At 41.8% G+C, this 18,953-nt stretch overlaps 1 protein-coding gene across 1 annotated transcript; it reads right to left on the bottom strand.

Moving 5' to 3' along the window:
- Nucleotides 1–1,810: 1,810 nt before the first annotated feature.
- Nucleotides 1,811–17,205, bottom strand: LOC144596287 (CD63 antigen-like). The gene is made up of 7 exons (XM_078404520.1): nt 17,161–17,205; nt 14,566–14,754; nt 11,639–11,713; nt 11,362–11,454; nt 5,732–5,878; nt 5,499–5,582; nt 1,811–2,025 (listed from the first exon to the last, which is right to left on the bottom strand). The coding sequence occupies exons 1-7, from the start codon at nt 17,200–17,202 to the stop codon at nt 1,957–1,959; spliced, it is 699 nt and encodes a 232-aa protein (XP_078260646.1). The 5' UTR covers nt 17,203–17,205; the 3' UTR covers nt 1,811–1,956.
- Nucleotides 17,206–18,953: the final 1,748 nt, after the last annotated feature.

Below are 18,953 nucleotides of genomic sequence, written 5' to 3'. Positions count from 1 at the left end.
TTCAAATGACAGAATATTTTGGGAACTATTTAAAATGTTTACAATATTTTTTGAAAAACAAGCACAATGTTCGCTGTAAAAATGAAGCAGGTAAATATTAAAACTTAAGGTTGATTATGCTTCAATTGTGCACCTTTGTACTTCGCCTGTTCATACTGATCTTGGTCCAAGCACCAACAGCAATCTACTTCAACTCACCAATGTGGCAAATATTTAAAAAACTTAATTTTACATGTATGCATCATAACCAAGGATTAGGAACAGTTTCTTCCCCTCTTACAGGTTTCTAAATAGTCCTTCCATAAGCTGTGGTACTGTCCGATTCACCTCTGCCCCATTGCGGACATTGGACTTATTCTATGATAGTGATGCACTGCAATGCTGAAAACTATCTTCCCCTTTGCTCTACCTATTATACTCGAGTTTGATGGTTGTATATCTGATCTGTTTGGATTGCACGCAAACAGAAAGCCGTACCTTGGTACATACGTCAATAAAATTAAGCCTACAAGAATAAAAGAACACAAGGACAAAAGTAGACCACCTGCCCTAGGCCTCCGCTTCTTTGTAAAAAAGAGATACGCTATAGAAACAGGCCTTTTGGCCCACCAAGTCAACACCGACCACCTATTCACACTAGTCCTATATTTTCCCTCGCATCCACACCCAACACACAATTTATATGCTCCATAGCAAGAGTATCCTTCCTCAAATTTGGAGACCAAAACTGCACACAGTACTCCAGGATTCTTATCCTTGGTGCTGTCTGAGGAGTTTGCACATTCTCCTAGTGACCATGTTTCTGCTGGGTGCTCCTGTTTCCTCCCACATCGCAAAGGTGTGTTGGTTCGTAGGTTAATTGGTCTCTATAAATTGCCCCCAGTATGTATGAAGTGGAAGAGGAAGTGGGATAACGTAGAACTAGTGTGAACAGGTGATCAATAGACAATAGGTGCAGGAGTAGGCCATTCGGCCCTTCGAGTCAGCACCGCCATTCACTGCGATCATGGTTGATCATCCACAATCAGTAACCCGTTCCTGCCTTCTCCCCATATCCCTTGACTCGCTATCTCTAAGCGCTCTATCCAACGCAAAAGCATCCAGAGAATTGGCCTCCACTGCCTTCTGAGGCAGAGAATTCCACAGATTCACAACACTAGGTGAAAAAGTTTTCCTCATCTCCGTTCTAAATGGCCTACCCTTCATTCTTGAACTGTGGCCCCTGGTTCTGGACTCCCCAACGTCAGGAACATGTTTCCTGCCTCTAGCGTGTCCAATCCCTTAATAATCTTATATGTTTCAATAAGACCCCCTCTCATCCTTCCAAATTCTAGTATACAAGCCCCGTGACTCAAATTCTTTCAACATATGAGCTGTGAAGATGGTCTCCTTGGACTCAGTGGGCCAAATGGCCTTTTTGCATGCTGTTTCTCTAAGCTAAACATAATCTTAATGCTGCAAATTCTCCATGGACTCCCATACCCCAGAGATACAAACTGACACTAGTCTTCCCAACTCTTTTCCCTGGATATGTATTTAAGCTGCAGATTGAAGCCACTATGTGTTTTAAATATTAATTCCCTTCCTTTTAAACTGAACTTGCACAAAAACACAGTCGGTTCCTCAGCGAAATATCTCAGGGTATTTTTTAGAAAGAAATAATTATTCAAATGCGTAAAGTTCTGCTTGTCCAAAGGGCAAGTTTTCTATTTTCCATTTATTTAACCTTTATGCCAAATCATTACAGATTTATACAAACTGTAAACAAACTATTCAATAATACTCATTTAACAACAGTATTAGTACCAAGTTAAGCAACCATAGAACACATATGCTACACATTTATCACAGCCTGAAAATTTGACCAGCAGATTTAGCTCTGGTACACTACAGTGTTATTCATGTACATAAGCATAAATAAAGCAATCCAGTTAGTTCAGTACCAATGATCTTGAATCAGTAATCTGGTATGTAGATGTCTTTGAGCTTCTTTATATACAAAGTCGAAATGAAAATCCCAATAACCTAAAGAAGAATTTTGAACTTAAGTATTAAAAAGTTGATACTCTAATACACAGGGGCCAGGATATTTACTCTCAAAAAGTAAATCAAAGGCATTGGACCAGCCCATTCCTTCATTAATAACCAAGCAGACTGTAAACCTTTATACTAACCAGATATGTTTAATCTGTGTTTGAACAAGATATCCAAACAAGATATCTTGTCCTCTCATTGTTGACTTTGTTTTGACAGAACTCAAAACTTCCTTGAGGTCTGGTGAGGATCAAGCAATAACATCTTAACATGACTTTCAATAAAACTAATCTATCTCCAAGATAAATTATACTACCTCAATGGCATGCAAGAATTTCAATAAAACAAATCTATCTCCAAGATGAATTAAACTACATCAATGTCTTATGTTGCCAAGTGTAATCAAGAATTGATGCAAGACACTTTTCAACATTTAGTTAAGTAATTATGGCTCAGTTAGAATTTGAAATTAAATTTAAAAACAGACATGTAATCAAATATTCTTTGCTATGGATCAGTATGTGGTGGTATTAGTTGGAAGAATGAGGAGCCAGCAATTCTTGCAAAATAAGTATCTAAAATAGCACAGAAGCACAGAGGGATCCAGAATCATACAAATTATTAAAAGGAATGAAAGAAAAACAGCACAAGCAAGAAAGGATTTCTGGATGACAGAATGGGAAAAAAAGAAAAACTTCACATCTTGGCCATTCACGATATAAAAAGGATAAGTGAAGCAGTAAAATGGATACATGAAGAACTGCAGATGCTGGAATCTTGAGCAAATCACAAAGTGCCAGAAGAACTTAACAGGTCAGACAGCATCTGTGCAGGAAATGATTATCATTGAGTAATCAGTTTTCCAAAGCTGCATTAAAGTCATCAGCAAAAATTCTGGTGAGTCTCCTTTCTACATTAAAGGACTGTGTGAAGGTTTATGACAAAACAAAACTAAATGAGATATCTGAAAACCTATGCCAACAGAACAAATGCTATTAACATTACCGGGGTTAGCCACAGTCGTGTGGCTGAACACGACCCGGCAGACTGCAGCCTGAAAGGGGGAGCCTGCCGATCCAGCCCCTGCTCCACAAGACCAGAGACCAGGAGGATGGAGTCAGTGACAGAGATGGAAGCAACAAGCTAGGAGTGAGCTTGGTAGGTGAGGAGATGGAAACTGGTGTCTCGCCTACCACACCCAAGGTTGGCTGAGGGAGGTGCCCCATGGAAACAAAGGTGTACAGGCGAGGAAAGGGACATGGGTTCTCTGGTCGTTCCAGACGTCAAAGGAAGGCGATGGCTGGAGTCCTGCAGCAGCTGGGGCTTGTCTGGAACAGGCAATGCTCATAACAACTAGAGTGCAGATAGACCCAAAAAGCTGGAGTAACGCAGGACAGGCAGCATCTCAGGAGAAAGGTGACGTTTCCCAAAACATCCCCATTCCTTCTCTCTAAAGATGCTGCCTGTCCCGCTGAGTTACTCCAGCTTTTTGTGTCTATCTTCGGTTTAAACCAGCATCTGCAGTTCCTTCCTACATAACTCGAGCATAGACTGGACTTTGAAAATGGAGCCAAACCATGCGGCCACTTGCACACAGGATCAGTGGTCTGTTTCTGTACACTTGCTAATTGGGGATGTGCGTGGGTATGGCAACACTCTACTGGACTGTTTGTCAGAAAATAATTTCAATGTGTGTTTGCACTTTGCACATTGTGACAATAAAAGCACCATTGCACCATTAACATCTTGAACTTTCAGATGGTGCTTTGCAATCAGACCAGAGCCGATTCTCCATTTAGATTTCCAAAAATGTGTAATGTTTATTCCATCCCACAAGAACCAAAGTTGCTGAAATTAAATACTAGTGTCAAATTGGCCAGTTCTGGAGCAGCCTGGAAAGAGCCAAAGCTGAAACAGTTCAAGGTTACAATGACATTACTGTGGTTGCCTGTCAGTTGGTTACAAGATATCTTGCGTGATCGAATAAAGTAATCCTGAAACTATGTTACTTGGAATTATGGCCATGTGCTATTGAGTTTGTATCTCTGGTTGGGTTCCCATGTTTCCGAGTACACTTGCCTTGCAAGTAAGCCTAGTTTCCACCTTACTCCACGTACCCCACTTTCACATCCACCTCCCCAATGACGTGCACAATTCAACAACCCCAAGGCTTGCAGGATACACTGAAGAAAGTTTTAAAAAGTTATACAACAGCTCCCTCAGCAGTACTAGCTCACTTTCAATGTGGTTAGAAATGTTAACTCAAGACCTTCTGCCATTGGTCAAGGGAGGAGTGTTACAAGCACAGCATAATCAAAAAAATTACTTTGGCTTAAATAATATCACATTAAACTTATTGGCTGACAAGTGTAAAGCCAAACTAGAAGCACAGCAGTAAGCTCATTTTGATTGGGTAGTTGACAACTCAACAGAATGAACACCAAAATTCTTGCACCATCATAGCCCAACCCCCCACCCCACCCCCCAGCTCTTTCCCCTTTCACCCGCCTCAATGAAAACATATTTACACATTTCTCCCACCATCTTCCAGTACCCCAGACTTCAGACAGTACTTTAGACTTACTGCACTGAAACAGGCCCTTTGGCCCACCGAGTCTGTGCCACTCATCGATCACCCCGTACACATGCCTACATATTAGGGATCATTTACAATCCTTACCAAAGCCAATTAACCTTACTTGTCATGTCCACATTATTAAAATGGAAACGATTCCTATTCAGAAAAATAAAAAACTTTAGTTTTGCACCACCAAGTCCATGCTCACCTATACACTAGCTCAATCCTACACAAGGGACAATTTTCAGAAACCAATTCACCTACAAACCAGAACATCTTTGGAGTGTGGGAGCACCCGGAGAAAACCCAGTCACAGGGAGAATGTACAAACTCCATACAGACAGCACCCATAATCAGAATTGAACCCGGGTCTCTGGCACTGTAAAATAGCAGCTCTACTGCTATGCCACTTCGCCGCCCTCCTGCACTTTTCCTCTCCTGCGTATGTTCAACTCTCACCCATCCATCCCAGTCTCCAGTTTTCTTTTCACCCCCTTCTTTCCCCTCCCATGTCCCTTCCAACCACATCCCTCCCACCAGCTTTACATTTCACTCCTCTCCCAATCAGACACCCTTTTGTCATCTTTTCACCTCTTGCCTTGGTCACATACAACAATCTGCCAAGCAAGCAAACACCCCCACCCCCTTATCCACCCATCACTTGCTAGGCTTCTTTTCCAGCTTTCTCACCCAACTCCATCAGTCTGAAGCAGCATCCCAACCTGAAATGTCCTTTGTCTATTCCCTCCACGGATAGTTGTGTTTTTGCAATGGGAGCTCTAGACAGCAAAGTACCTCCCTTATCACATTCTGCGCACCCTCTGTCTTCCGAGGGCATTGATTTTCCAGGTGCCAAGAAACAAGAGTAGCGCGATAATAGGCTTACCTGTCCAAATGCAAAGCAGACACTGGTTCCTCTAATAATTGAAAAGTACTGTTCAATCCATGCTAATATTGCTTCTGTACAGCCCTGAATGTATCCACAGACAATATAGATTGGAAAAGAAATCCATTAATGAACGTTCAGCCATTTGTATCATGCGTTGTGTTAATACACGATGTATGGTGGGCACAACCTCCCACCATGACTACATTCTATTATATAAAATAGATTCTTACCACGGAATGGATGTTTGACATCTGGTTGGAAACATCTCCACACCATTCTGTGATATTGATACAACAGCTCCATGGAACAGAATTGGTTTCCTGGCCAAACGGAGCCTTCAACCAGTCTGTATAATTGTTAGAGCCGCAACAACGAAACTATGGAGATAAAAGTAGAAACAATACTACAACACTGGAAGTAAATAAACAACTTGAACACTCAAGTGTGTAAGATTTGAGAAGTTTTCCCTCATTCTGCAAAACAACAAAACCAAAGAGCTGCAGTTTGAACATTTTACATGGGAGACTGGGGCTGATAGCGGAGAAAGGCTGCGGTCAGTTTAACAAGGGATGTCACAATCCGTGGGTCCTAAGGTGGCCGCGGGACCAGCCACAAAAGCAAAAACCTTACAGCTCAGTCTTTAGGTTTCTGCAAAGCCACGGCCAGAACAATGGATGGATATTGGCCGTGCAGAAACCTGCGAAACCAGGTCGAAGTCCAGACACTGGGGCGCTGACATCAGCATACTCACAATGCCCCAAGCCGACCTACACAGTTAATCTCGTTAAGGGGGCACAATAGCCCATAGAAACCTACCTGGCAGGAGATGGGGAAACCAGTTAAACCCATCACCTCTCAACGAGAAACAGATTAACAGACCGTCTGGCCATCACCGGAACCCCCGGACATAACGCAGATCAAAGAGAAATCTCGAATACCCATCTTTGAAACAAAGAGATCCCGAGATCTGGCGGGAGATAGGACGGGTCAGGATTAGTATAACTGGCCACGATTATTGGGTTTTAAACTCATGCAAGGAACACAAGCCAAGAGCAAGACGAAAAGGACAGGCAAGAAAGACACGCTCGCAGCAGGGACAGCAACGCTCGCAACGACTGGCCAGGAACGCTCGCAGCAGGGACAGCAACGCTCGCAACGACTGGCCAGGAACGCTCGCAGCAGGGACAGCAACGCTCGCAACGACTGGCCAGGAACACAAGAAACGGAAGGAAGAAACTCACGGGACAAGCACGACCCTCACGGAAAGCAGCGGAGAAGCAGCACGAACAGCCAGTAACCCCAGTAATAGCCCCATGGTGAGCATGTACCCCGATCCTGCACATCCTGGACATAGTTTTAGTGTAGAGGGGAGGGTGGTTTGAATAAACGTGGGTGTGTAAATGAATATGTGTTGGTCAAGTTTGCGATGTGTCGTACGTTCCCCATCTTACAGTCAAGAATATGTCTAATAGAACTGTGTCTAAGTATTCGTGTAGTTATGCACATGTCTTTTAGAACTGCGTCAAAAGTGTTCGTGTAAGTGTGCATACGTCTAGTAGAACTGTGTCTAAGTATTCGTGTAGTTATGCATATGTCGTTTAGAACTGTGTCTAAGTATTCGTGTAGTTATGCATATGTCTAATAGAGCTGTGTATAAGTATTCATGGACAATAGTCCCAAGTGCACAATAAAAGCCTTTTCCATTTAAACCCTGGTCTTCAAATCTGGTCTGGTTGAGTTTCTCTGCACTATCAACGCTCCTGCATCTAAGTCCAGTGTCTAGAACCGTAAGGGGTGAGTGGGTCGAACCACTCACGGGGAACCAGTGTGCGCGGCCTGGTCAAGGGATCAGAGCAAGGCACGGGGACCTTAGGTCGGGCGAAAGCTTGGCGCAGAAACCCCTTACAAGTGTTATTTACACAGACAAGTGTAACACATCAAAGTACTCTGACGTCTTATACAGATTTGAAGTGACTTTAGACATACATACAACTCAGGAATACAAAGTTGGCAGTAATAATGATTACCCAATTTCCACCACTCCCCATAGAAACTGGTTAAACAACCAGATTCCACTGAAAACTTCAGTGAGGTAATATTTAGTCAGTCTATCCACAAGCCTGATGTTAGTAGTTCCAAATGTGTTTTTGAATTAGTGACATAATAATTCTTAATACTTAATTAATAATTCATTCTTAATACCTCTACCAGTAAAGAATTCAAGCTTGTATTCACTTTGCTGTGAGGTACCAATGGACATTTTGACTGAATTGTTTCATTGAAAGAGAGACTGAGGAGAGGGTTAACTGATGTATACAACATTTGAGACTAAATAAATAGTGCCCATTTCCTTTACTGGGAGATCAAAACATTAGTCAGTAATTTGCTTAGATCTGAAGGGTCCAAACGCGCAACATCACCTATCCTTGTTCTCCAGAGATGCTGCTTGATCCACTGAGTTACTCCAGCACTTTGTATAAACCAACATCTGCAGTTCCTTGTTTCTTCTGGTTTAGGTTTAAGTTTATTGTTGTCACATGTAGTGAGGTACAGTGAAAAGCTTTGTTTTGAGCAATATCAGATAATGCTATACATGAATAGTCAAGTCAGACTCAAGTACAAGTCCCTTTGTTATCACCTCTTCCCCAACTAACAATGGCCCATTATAGGCTCCACTCTTCCTTGGGCATCTGTTGCCGGCTCTTGGGACTTTTCTTACCTCCAGTTCCCTTCGCTCTACCTTCTGTCTGAAGAAGGGTCCCGACCCAAAACGTCACCCATCCTTTTTCTTCAGGAATGCTGCCTGACCCACTGAGTTACACCAGCACTTTGTGTCTTTCTCAAGTGCCATTGGTTGAGTGAAGGGAAAGAATCAGAATGCAGAATATAGTTCTCAGCATTGTAGTGCAAAAGTTCCAGAGACAAAGTCCATTGTCCACAATGAAGTAGAGCAGAATCAAACTGTACCCTAACTTGGTCACCACTCTCTGGCACTCTTTGCATGCTGGTCCCAGAAGAAGATCTGCTATCACCCATTACAATCGTTCCACTCTTAAATTTTATTTATATTGTGCAATAAACGTTGTACCCTTTATCTGTGCACGGCTTGATCGTATTTACGTATAGTCTTTTCTTTGCCTGGATAGCACGCAAACAGCAGCTTTCCACTGTACCTCTGTACACATGATAAACAAAACGTGGATGGACTGTTAGAGAATATTAGAGCAGAGATGAATAAGAATGTTTCTTTGTCACCCAGATGGTGGGAGGCATCTGAGCTAGATTCCTGAAAGATTTGGAGACGCAGAAACTCATTAAATTAAAAAAGTGCCTGCTCTGTGCTTGGAATAGCCAAGAACATTGAACACTGGATCTCAGTGCCAGAAGCCGAGACAGTTCTCATTCAACTGGCTCATCAAGGAGCAAGGGTCTCCATCAGTATTGTATTTATTTTTAATCATACTGTTTATGAATTATCCAGTGTGGTAAACATTAAAGTTAATTTCAAGCCCTGAGACTGATTATCACATCATTAAAAATGTACTCCTGGCTTTTACTGAGATCTTGGGGAATAATATTTTTGCCTTTCCACCCACTGAACCAATGTCTGAGCCGGATTCATACACAAGGACCACACCATATGGTGAAGCATGGCCCTTTGACAGAAACTTCTAGATCTGTGTCACAGATGCAAGAAGACACTGCTCCATTGCAGGGGAGGCTTTGGAGAGGGTGCAGAGGTGGTTTGCTGGAATGCTGCCTCGATTAAGGGGTATTAGCTACAGAGGTTAGGCAGACTTGGATTGTTTTCTCTGAAATGCCAGCAGCTGAGAGGACGCCTACAGAAGTTTATAAAGTTATGAGGCATAGATGGGGTAGACTGTCAGAACTTTTTTCTCCGCAGTGGAAATGTCAAAGTCCAGAGGGTATCGCTTTAATGTGAGAGGGACAAAATTTAAAGGGAATGTGCAAAGTGTGTGTGTGTTTTTGTTTTTACAGAGAGTGGTATGTGCCTGAGGTAGTGGTGGAGTCATATGATAGTGGCATTAAGAGGCCTTTAGATAGGATATGGATCTGTAGGGAATGGAGTGATATCAATGTGCAGGCAGATGAGATTAGTTTATCTTGACATTATGTTCAGCACAGACTTTGTGGGCCGAAGGGCCTGTTCCTATGCTGTACTGTTCCATGTTCTGTAGGCTATGTTCTATTTACTCTAAAAGAATCGTAGTGTTACTCGCAAAGCAAAAATCTAAGCAATTGTCATTTGAATTTGAACTAAAAATAAAGCAGACAAAATGATCTGAATCAAATTTAAATGTGGTTAACAAGATTCCATCTAAATTAATCACTCATTGCTCCACTTAAATAAACCTGAATTGATTCCAAAAATACCGACCAATTCCAGGAAAACATTTACCATTTTTTTTTAATTCAAAGCAGATCGTGGAATCGTGGTAATGCACAGCAAAGGAAGTGGCAATTTGCCTCCATCATCTTCATTCTAGCCAAACATGGCCTTTGGTGTCAAAAGACTATGTGTTAGAGGAACACATAGGTCAGGCAGCATCTAGGGAGGCAAAGGAATAGTTGACACCAGGTTATGACCCTGCAATGGAGGGAAGATAGCCCCAGGATAAAGAAGCAGGACCTAGGGCCTGGTAGGTGATGGAAGGAAGCAGGGGAAGAGGAAAAAGATGGGCAGATGGGGATAAGTGGGGGAATGGAGGCAAGAGATGGTGATAGGTGGCAGTTTAAAAAAAACAGTAACACGGAGTGAAATTAAGAGGGAAGGAGGAAGGTAGCCAGGCTAGAAGCTAATAAGTTGAACCAGATATGGCAAGGATGAGGGCAGTGGAACCAAATGGGGGAAGGCACAAGGATAGGCCAGTGGATGAGAAACCCAGTTGAATTGGTCATAATATCATAAGACAATAGGAGCGAAATTAAGCCATTCAGCTCAGTATGCTCCACAATTCAATCATGGAAGATCGATTTTTCCTTCTCAACCCCATTCTCCAGCCTTTTCCCCCATAACCTTTGATGGCCTTACTAATCAAATTGGTGTGTGGATGGTGACCAGTTGGAAATGGGACAGGTGAACAAAAGGAGGGAGAATCCTTTGGACTGGTCACAATGGCAAAGGATCACAGGGGGTGCAAGTTACCAGAAATTGGAAAGTTTAATGTTCAAACCATTGGATTATAGGCTAGCAAGGTGGAAGCTGAGGTGTTGTTCATCTACTTTACATCTGGCCTCAGTGGCTGTGGAGAAGGTGGGGGACAGACAAGCCTGAAGGGCTCTGACCCGAAACATCACCTGTCCATTTCCCTCCACAAATGCTGCCTGATACATCAAGTTCCTCCAGCAGTGTTCTTTTTACTCAAGATTCCAGCACCTCTTTAGCTTTTTAGGTCCGATGACATACCCTGTTGGAGGTAGTCCAGTCTACACTGGGCTGGGAGACACTTTGTTCCATTCAGCTCACCCATTGAAAGTTGTAGGTAGGCTACATTCTTAGGTTTATATACATTTGGTGTTTTGATCAACCACACCACAATAATGGGCAAGTTCAGCAACAAATTAAGTGAATCACATTTGGAGGATATGCACAAGAACATCCATTTCCACTGACAAAATCTATTATTTGCTTCAAGTTTTAATTTATCTTTAATGTGCACTAGATATTGTCCATAAAAGGAAGTGGCTGGTACTGAAAACATTGCAGGGAAAAAAACAGGCAGGCCTACTTTCCATCAAAGCAAATGATCTCCACTGGAATTCAGGGAAAATAGCTGAGTAAAGAAGTTTCACAAAATACCACAGATCTTTTATGGAAAAACAAGGAAAATAGTTTGACCTTGATTTGCAGTTGATCTAACAGTCCTCGTGTGGATATCTCATCACAGTCTTGAAAAGATTGCTCAATGTCATTGCTTAGGTTACTGTACACCTAGAAAATAGGGAGGGAGTGATTAGGGTATGAAGGAGAAAGAAAAAGATTTAATGAAACCTTTTTGCAAAATATATATGTTCCATTAAAATACACTACAAATGTGTATACTTATTGAAGAAAAATGTGGAATGGGATCAGTTAGTGTTTGATGAAAAAGTACAGTTTATAAAGAAATGCTTACCTGGTTCCTGAAGATATATGTAGACAATTCAACCATTATTTCCACAAAAAAAATCAGAATCATCAGAATCAGAAACTGGGGAAGAAAATATGTTGCAATGTAATTAATTCAAACAAGACTGCATTCCTATTACATGTAAGATTCAGAGCCCATTTCTAAGCCCTGTAGAACATCTTGAAAGACTCCAATTGCATGGTGGCGCAACAGTAGAGTTGCCGCCAGAAACCCGGGTTCAATCCTGTCTACGGGTGCTGTCTATACTGAGTTCATACGTTCTCCCCGTGACCTGCATGGGTTTTCTCTGGGGGATCCTGTTTCCTCCCACACTCCAAAGTTGTACAGGTTAATTGGCTTGGTAAAATTGTAAATTGTCCCTAGTATACGTAGGATCGTGTTAGTGTGTCAGGATCGCTGGTCAGCACGAACTTGGTGGGCCGAAGGGCCCATTTCCATGCTGTATGGTAAACCAAACTAAATCACATTAGTTTTTTCTGGAGTCACACATTGGCCAGGCAAGGATGATAGATTTTATTTCAAATTTATTTTGAATCTGATGTCACTAAATTTGTGTGGCAATGCAAATCTCCATTTTTTTTTTTTAAAAGGTAAAGAGGGATAAACAGTGAGGCAAGTGTGGAGCTCAGAATTGAAACTAAAGGCACCATTGCTAATAGCACAAAGCGAGTGGAATGCATTGCAGATTCATATTCTTATTTCTATGCATACGTCTTGTGGCAATTGTTCTAATGTCTTGGGTTACAATTCAAAGAATTCTTAAACCTACTTGTCCAATTTCAGAAATATACTGCCTTGTTCTTGGAGTCTAAAGTTTTTGAAGAGATAGTTAAACAAGATATTCCAATATTTAATACTTCACATGCATGCTTTTTTTTTTAATGGAACAGCCACACTAAGAATTTGATAATGATCAGCTTATCAGAGCACAGACTCAAATAAATGAGCTTTTCTCAAGTCAAAGCAGATAAGATGCTCTTGACAGCAGGCCAATTCAAGTAGAAAATATGTTTTGAGGAATGTCTCTAATCAACTTCATCTTGGTAATGAGTTGAATGGGTAGAGTTTGAAAAAGAGAACTATCATACAAATATAATCCTAAACTAAGTTAGCCTGGATACAAACCAAACATTTCTGATAAATTACAATCAACACTTCAAATTTGTATTCCAGTCAGTATAATGCACAATAATTGTCAGCCTAAAAGTTAGCATTTTTAAAAAGTTATTCGCCAGCTAGTCTTCAAAAATGACTGCAGGTGCCACGTTGAGATTTCAGATAGCAAGATCTCAAATGTCAAATTTGCATTTCCTCAGGTCCCAACATCAGTCTTTAATCGAAACTGCAAAAAAGGAATTTCACTGTACCTAGCTACACGTGACAAGTACCTTTGAATCATCTATGTTCAATGCAATCAAAACACATGCTAGAATCAGCAATAAAAGTCCACTATTAAAACTGCAACTCACTTTATTTAACCCCAAGGACAAAAACTGCTTCAATTGCAGGGAATGTGTATATTTCTATAGCTAGTGGAGTTTGGGTTGAAGGAGGAAGAGACTGAGATGGGGAGAATTTGTGGTTGTCCAATTTCTAAGAATGTCACTCTGCACAGAAGGTATTGTTTAAAGAAAAAAAATGTTGTTTTGTTTGGAAAAGTTTGACATGATTGTACCAATAATACAAATTAAAGGTGTTGGGGAAGGAGAGCACGTTGACATCTTTTGCTGTCCAGGCAGTTAAGGCCGAGTAATTGTCATGATTAAGACAACTTTCACCGTGTTACATAAAAAACAAAATACCAGTTGGCAGAAAAGCTTTATCAATGTTGCTTAATATAGACATGGACTGCAGCCAAATAAAAAGCTCATTGCAAATTCATTACTTTAGGTTTGTAATAAGCTTCCAGCTGCTTCTAGTAAACCACAATAGTTAAGCTGCACACGTTTGTCAACTGCACCTTTCTGTAAGAACATGAAACAAGCCTCAATTCTAGCTATGAAGGCATTCCAACTAAAATGTAAAAAACAATTAAAGCATGCCTCTCTTGACCTTTTCATTTCCAACTGTCGATGCAATATTGACCATCTTGACCTCTCCCCTCGCCTGTTCCAACCTACCGCCTATGAACGTGCAGCACTCCTCATTTCGCACCAGTCCCGACCTGATCATCAAACTTGCAGCTAAGGGTAGTGGTATTATAGTTTAGCGCATTGACCACTACCTGGCCAGTGCCAGACAGCTGCTCTCAGACACCTCCCCATACTTTGCCTGGACCACAACTCTAACATGCAGCAGACCATCACATCCCAGTCCATAGCGTATCTCATTGCATCAAGAGATCTCCACTTCACCTGGGGCGAACCTATACCGACTACCTCCCTCTACAAGCTGATTTCTGATATAGAATCTCAACACAACACACTGACCACCTTTTTTGCCTCCGCACATGCTGTTAGATCCTCAGCTTTTTCCAGTAGTTCATTACTTTTTGCTCAAGATTTGGAACATGGACACTCGGGGAATTGGATGGGCACATTGAGTATGTGCAGGAAGACAAGAGTGGGCGGGTGAAAGGGTGGGAAGAGGAGATTTCATTTCAGTTTCTACAACTTTTAGTTTAGTTCATTATTATTATTGTGACTTGTACCGAGGTACCGTGAAAAGCTTTATTGCTTTGTGCTATCCAGTTAGCGGAAAGACTATACATGTTTACAATCAAACCATCCACCGTGTCTCTATACATGATAAAGGCAATAACAGTTAGTGCAATATAAAGACCAGTAAAGTCCACTTAAAGATAATCCAAGCGTCTCCAATTAGATGGATGGAAGGTCAGAACTACACACTAATAGAGTCTAGAACTTTATGTAAATGTACAAGAACAGTTACTAAAATTTGAAAAACATTACCACTTTCATCGCCATGATGCTTTCCTTCGCAGCCGAACCAATCCCCAAGAGTGCCATGAAAAATATCAGAACACCAACAATAACGAACACGGCAGGGACTTCTGAAATCGATTTACCAACCAGTAAAGAGAGGGGGTAGAGGTTCAGGTGGATGGCAGCACCTATCCACAGAAGCTCAACACCAAACACCTGGGAGAGAAAACATCATGAATCATTTCTGCACGAGGCAAGCTTCGTGCTGTAATCACAGTCAGGGAGAGCAGGAGGCAAGCAGGTCCCCATCTAACCCCACTTCAAGGACGGGAAGGAATTAAACACAAGGCTTAAGAATCGACGCCCTCTAGTCAAGAGATAAACAAGATCTAACATCTTGTTAACATCTCAAAACTGAAATTGGCCTTAAAAAACCTTTCAAAAATAGGAAGAAGCGGAGGTCATTTGGCTGTTCCAGCTACCTCCGCCTTTCATTGAGTCATACCGTATGGAAACAGGCCCTTTGGTCCAACTTGCCCACACCGACCATCATCTCCCACACTAGTCCCACCTACGTGCTTTTGGGCCATATCCCTCCAAACCTCTCCTATCCATGTACCTGCCTAATTGCTTCCTAAACATCGTGATATCCCTGGCTCAGCTACCTCATCCGGCTGCTCATTCCACACACTTTCAACAAGGTCCTGGCTAATTCTCCATCTCAATACAATATTCCTGCACTTTCCCCATCTGTTTGGAAATGCCTTAACATTGCAGATTAAGCTGCCGTACAGATGTTGTAATAGAACCTCAACTTCAGACACTATCTGCTGCTACTTGTTTGTAGCCACTGACTGGCTTCAATACAGAGGCTTACCGAATCCTGGATTTAAGTAACTAGAATTACAGGAGGGAATTTAACTGGCAAGTCTTGGCAAATTGGAGACACGGGGAACAGCAAATGGTCAAATCTTGTGCAGAATACAAAGCACTGGAGTAACTCAGCAGGTCAGGCAGCATCTTTGAAGTACATTGGAAAGGTTCTATCACTTTATTGAGGGAGGCAAAAAGAGAGTTTCAATTACATTTTAAAACAAGCATACAATGATGGTGTAGAAGGAACTGCAGATGCCGGTTAATACCCAAAATAGACACAAAATATTGAGCAACTAAGCATCTCTGGAGCATTTAAGGTCACCTGTTCCTTTTCTCTAGAGATGCTGCCTGGCCCACTGAGTTACTCGAGCATTTTGTCTATCTTAAGGATACAAAGATTATCTGATTTCCTGAACCAGTATCAGAGGCCTCTCGGCTTGGTTTTGAAAACAAAGCTAAAGATGGGAAAAATCAGTGGGTACTTTTAAAGCTGAGAATGATAGATTGTTGATTAGCAAGGGCATCAAAGATTACAGGGAGAAGGCAGGAGAGGAGAATGTGGCTGAGGTGGAAAAATAGAATAGCCCGATTGAATGGTGGAGTAGATTTGATGGGCTGTATGTCCTAATTCTGCTCTTTTGTCTTTTGGTGAACATGCAGTGATCAAAGAGTCATGAGTATTTTATTGTCATGTGTCACAAAACAAAACAATGAAATTCTTACTTGCAGCAGCACAACAGATGTAAAGATAGTACTCTGTAAACACCATAACAGAAAAGGTTCTGCATGTATGAAATAATGCAAAGACAAAAATAATGCCCCCCCCTCCCAAGTCTTTGTAGATCAGAGCTTATTTGGAGGTGGTAATGTTTAATAGCCTGATGGTTGCAGGGAAAAAGTTGCTCCTGAACCAGGAGAGCTTTGAAGATGGCTTGAAAGAACTTGCAATAAAATCTAATAAATAAGGGCAAAGTGACAATGTACTAGTGGAACTGATGACAACCCAAAAGTAGCTTCCTCTTATGGACCAGGGCAAATTATAAGTAATGTTTCAGTCCGAAGAATGAAAGCGGCAGCGACGTTTTCAGGAAACGCATGTGGTTGTAGGTTTATCAAACTAAAGGGGTTGTATTCATCGGCTGCTTGGACATCGTCGGTGTAACAAACACAGGCCAGGATAAGCAGTTTTTAGAGAGATTAATACAAGCATTTATTCTACAAAGGAGTTCAGTGTAATAGCCAGATGTAGCTTCCACCGCGAAGGACGAGTTATTTGCTCTATGAAAGTGCCGAGAGACTTCAGAGAAGGAATGGAGGAGGCAGGTTATCGAGGAAAGTCACCGCTACCTCGACCGTACGAAATTGTGAACAGGGAAATAAGGAACAAATCCCAACGAATGCAATAAAACTCAGTCGTCCACATCGGCAAAAAGTTCAGGTTAAACATTTACAATGATGCAAATTCTCTAAAAGTGTAACGTATTTTAGGGGGGGGGGGGAGACACCAAGTTGTTGGAGTAAGTCAGGCAGCATCTCTGGAGAACACAGACATGGGATGGGTCAGGACCTATCCATGTTCTCCAGAGATGTTGCCTGACCCGCTGAGTGCACTTTGTGCTTTTTGTTTGTCAACCAGCACCTCGTATCTTGTGAAACCACTTCAAACAGGTCACTTAAGATTTTAAATTCGACGCGTCAGCTATCCAAATAGCGCTGCAGGCAATTAAAACAGACCATAAAGATTACCATAAAAAGCAAGTTGAGGCCAAACAGCGCGATTTTAAGCATCACTTCTCCTCCATTGTCCGACTCCATCAGAAACCCTGCAAATTAACCTCACACAAACCACCGAAAAAGCCGCCGCTTGAATCAGGGCCAACTCTAAACAGAGCTCCAGTCGCACAATGCTCTCCCCGCCTCCCTCATTAACCCACTTAATAAGTCATTCAAAACGGGTCGTTTATAATGGTACAAATTGGCCAATTAACTGCAATATTCAGTAGGTCGGAGTGCATCTGTGAAGCGGAGAAACTTGAAGTTTCAAGTCAAAGGCCCTTCCTCAGAACTGGGAAGGAGAGATAAGAAGCTCATCTAAAATAAAAACAGAACATGCTGGAAATTCTCAGCAAAATATTTTTGCTTGAAGTAAAATGTGTAGAAGAGAATTTATAACTAGGCAATGTCATGTTATAGGAACAGAATAAGGCCATTCAGCCCACTGTGTCTACTCCGCCATTCAATCATGGCTGATCTATCTTTCCCTCTCAACCCCATTCTCCTGCCTTCTCTCTTGACACCCGTACCAATCAGGAATCTGACAAACTCCAATATCCAATGACTTAGCCCCCACAGTTGTCTGTGGCAATGAATTCCACAGATTCACCATCCTCTGACTTAATAAATTCCTCATTTCCTTTCTAAAGGTATGTCCTTTTATTCTGCGGCTGTGCCCTCTGGTCCAAGACTCTCCCACTAGTGGAAACATCCTCTCCACATCCACTCTGTCCAGGCCTTTCACGAGGCCTGGATGTCACTTTCACTATTCGGTAAGTTTCAATGAGGTCCTCCCTTTATCCTTCTAAATTCCAGCGTCATTGCATTGCATAAGTATTCTGCAATAAGGAGCATTTTTTAAGGAACATTTTTTAAGGAACATTCTCTTATTCTATTTTCTTTCTTATGTGTTTCTTTGACATCGTTAGAAAGCAGTGGTGAGCTAGACTCATTCATCTGTAGCCACTGTCTCATTGTAACAGCTTTTTCAACATCGTTGCAATGTTTCCCTTTTTCCAATTCTCTTTGCATCCCCTACACAGAAATCTTTTCCTTTTCCAGTTTCCTTAATTCCTTATACCCCTTGTTTTATACAATAAACAAACTGAGACAACAAAGGACACCACTTTATGCATCTTGGCAAACTTGTGCAGTTAGAACATTGAACATAGAATATAGAACAGTACAACACAGGAACAGGCCTTTGTCCCACAATGTCCATGCTGAATATGATGCCAAATTAAAGTCATCTCTGCCTGCAGAATGCATACAGTCGGGTTGCGCCACAACTTGGTTTGGGAACAGCTCTGCCCAAGTTCTCAGGTAATTGCAGAGAGTTGTTGATGTAGCCCAGTCCATCACACAGACCATATCTCCCACCACTGACTCCATCTACGCTTCATGCTGCCTCGGGAAAACAGCCAACATAATCAAATACGTCTTACGCTGATCATTGCTTCTCCCTACTCCCGTCTTGGCAGAAAATACAGAAGCTTGAAAGCGCGCACCACCTGACTTAGGAACAGCTTCTTCCCCTCTGTTATAAAGCTTCTGAACGGTCCTTCCACAAGCTAGGGTACTGTCCGATTCACCTCTACCCCATTGTGGACATTGGACTTTGCCCATGGAACTGATGTGCTACAATGTTGAGCACTATCTCCTGCGCTCTGTATCTTCCCCTTTGCTCTACCTATTGTACTTGAGATTGACTTTATTGTATTTATATATGGTATCCCTGATCTATTTGGATAGCATGCAAAACAAAA

This window comes from Rhinoraja longicauda, chromosome 8, assembly GCF_053455715.1.
Source record: "Rhinoraja longicauda isolate Sanriku21f chromosome 8, sRhiLon1.1, whole genome shotgun sequence".
In the NCBI taxonomy this organism is placed as follows: Eukaryota; Metazoa; Chordata; class Chondrichthyes; order Rajiformes; family Arhynchobatidae; genus Rhinoraja; species Rhinoraja longicauda.
This window is presented reverse-complemented; position numbering and strand designations above follow the sequence as displayed.

Excerpts from the sequence above, each read along its gene's own strand:
- LOC144596287 (XM_078404520.1), bottom strand. The coding sequence starts at position 17,202 with ATGCTTAAAATCGCGCTGTTTGGCCTCAACTTGCTTTTTATG. Across the intron at positions 14,755-17,160 it reads GCCTCAACTTGCTTTTTATG|GTGTTTGGTGTTGAGCTTCT; the intron begins GTAATCTTTATG and ends TTTCTCTCCCAG. Across the intron at positions 2,026-5,498 it reads TCTGCTTTGCATTTGGACAG|GTTATTGGGATTTTCATTTC; the intron begins GTAAGCCTATTA and ends ATTCTTCTTTAG.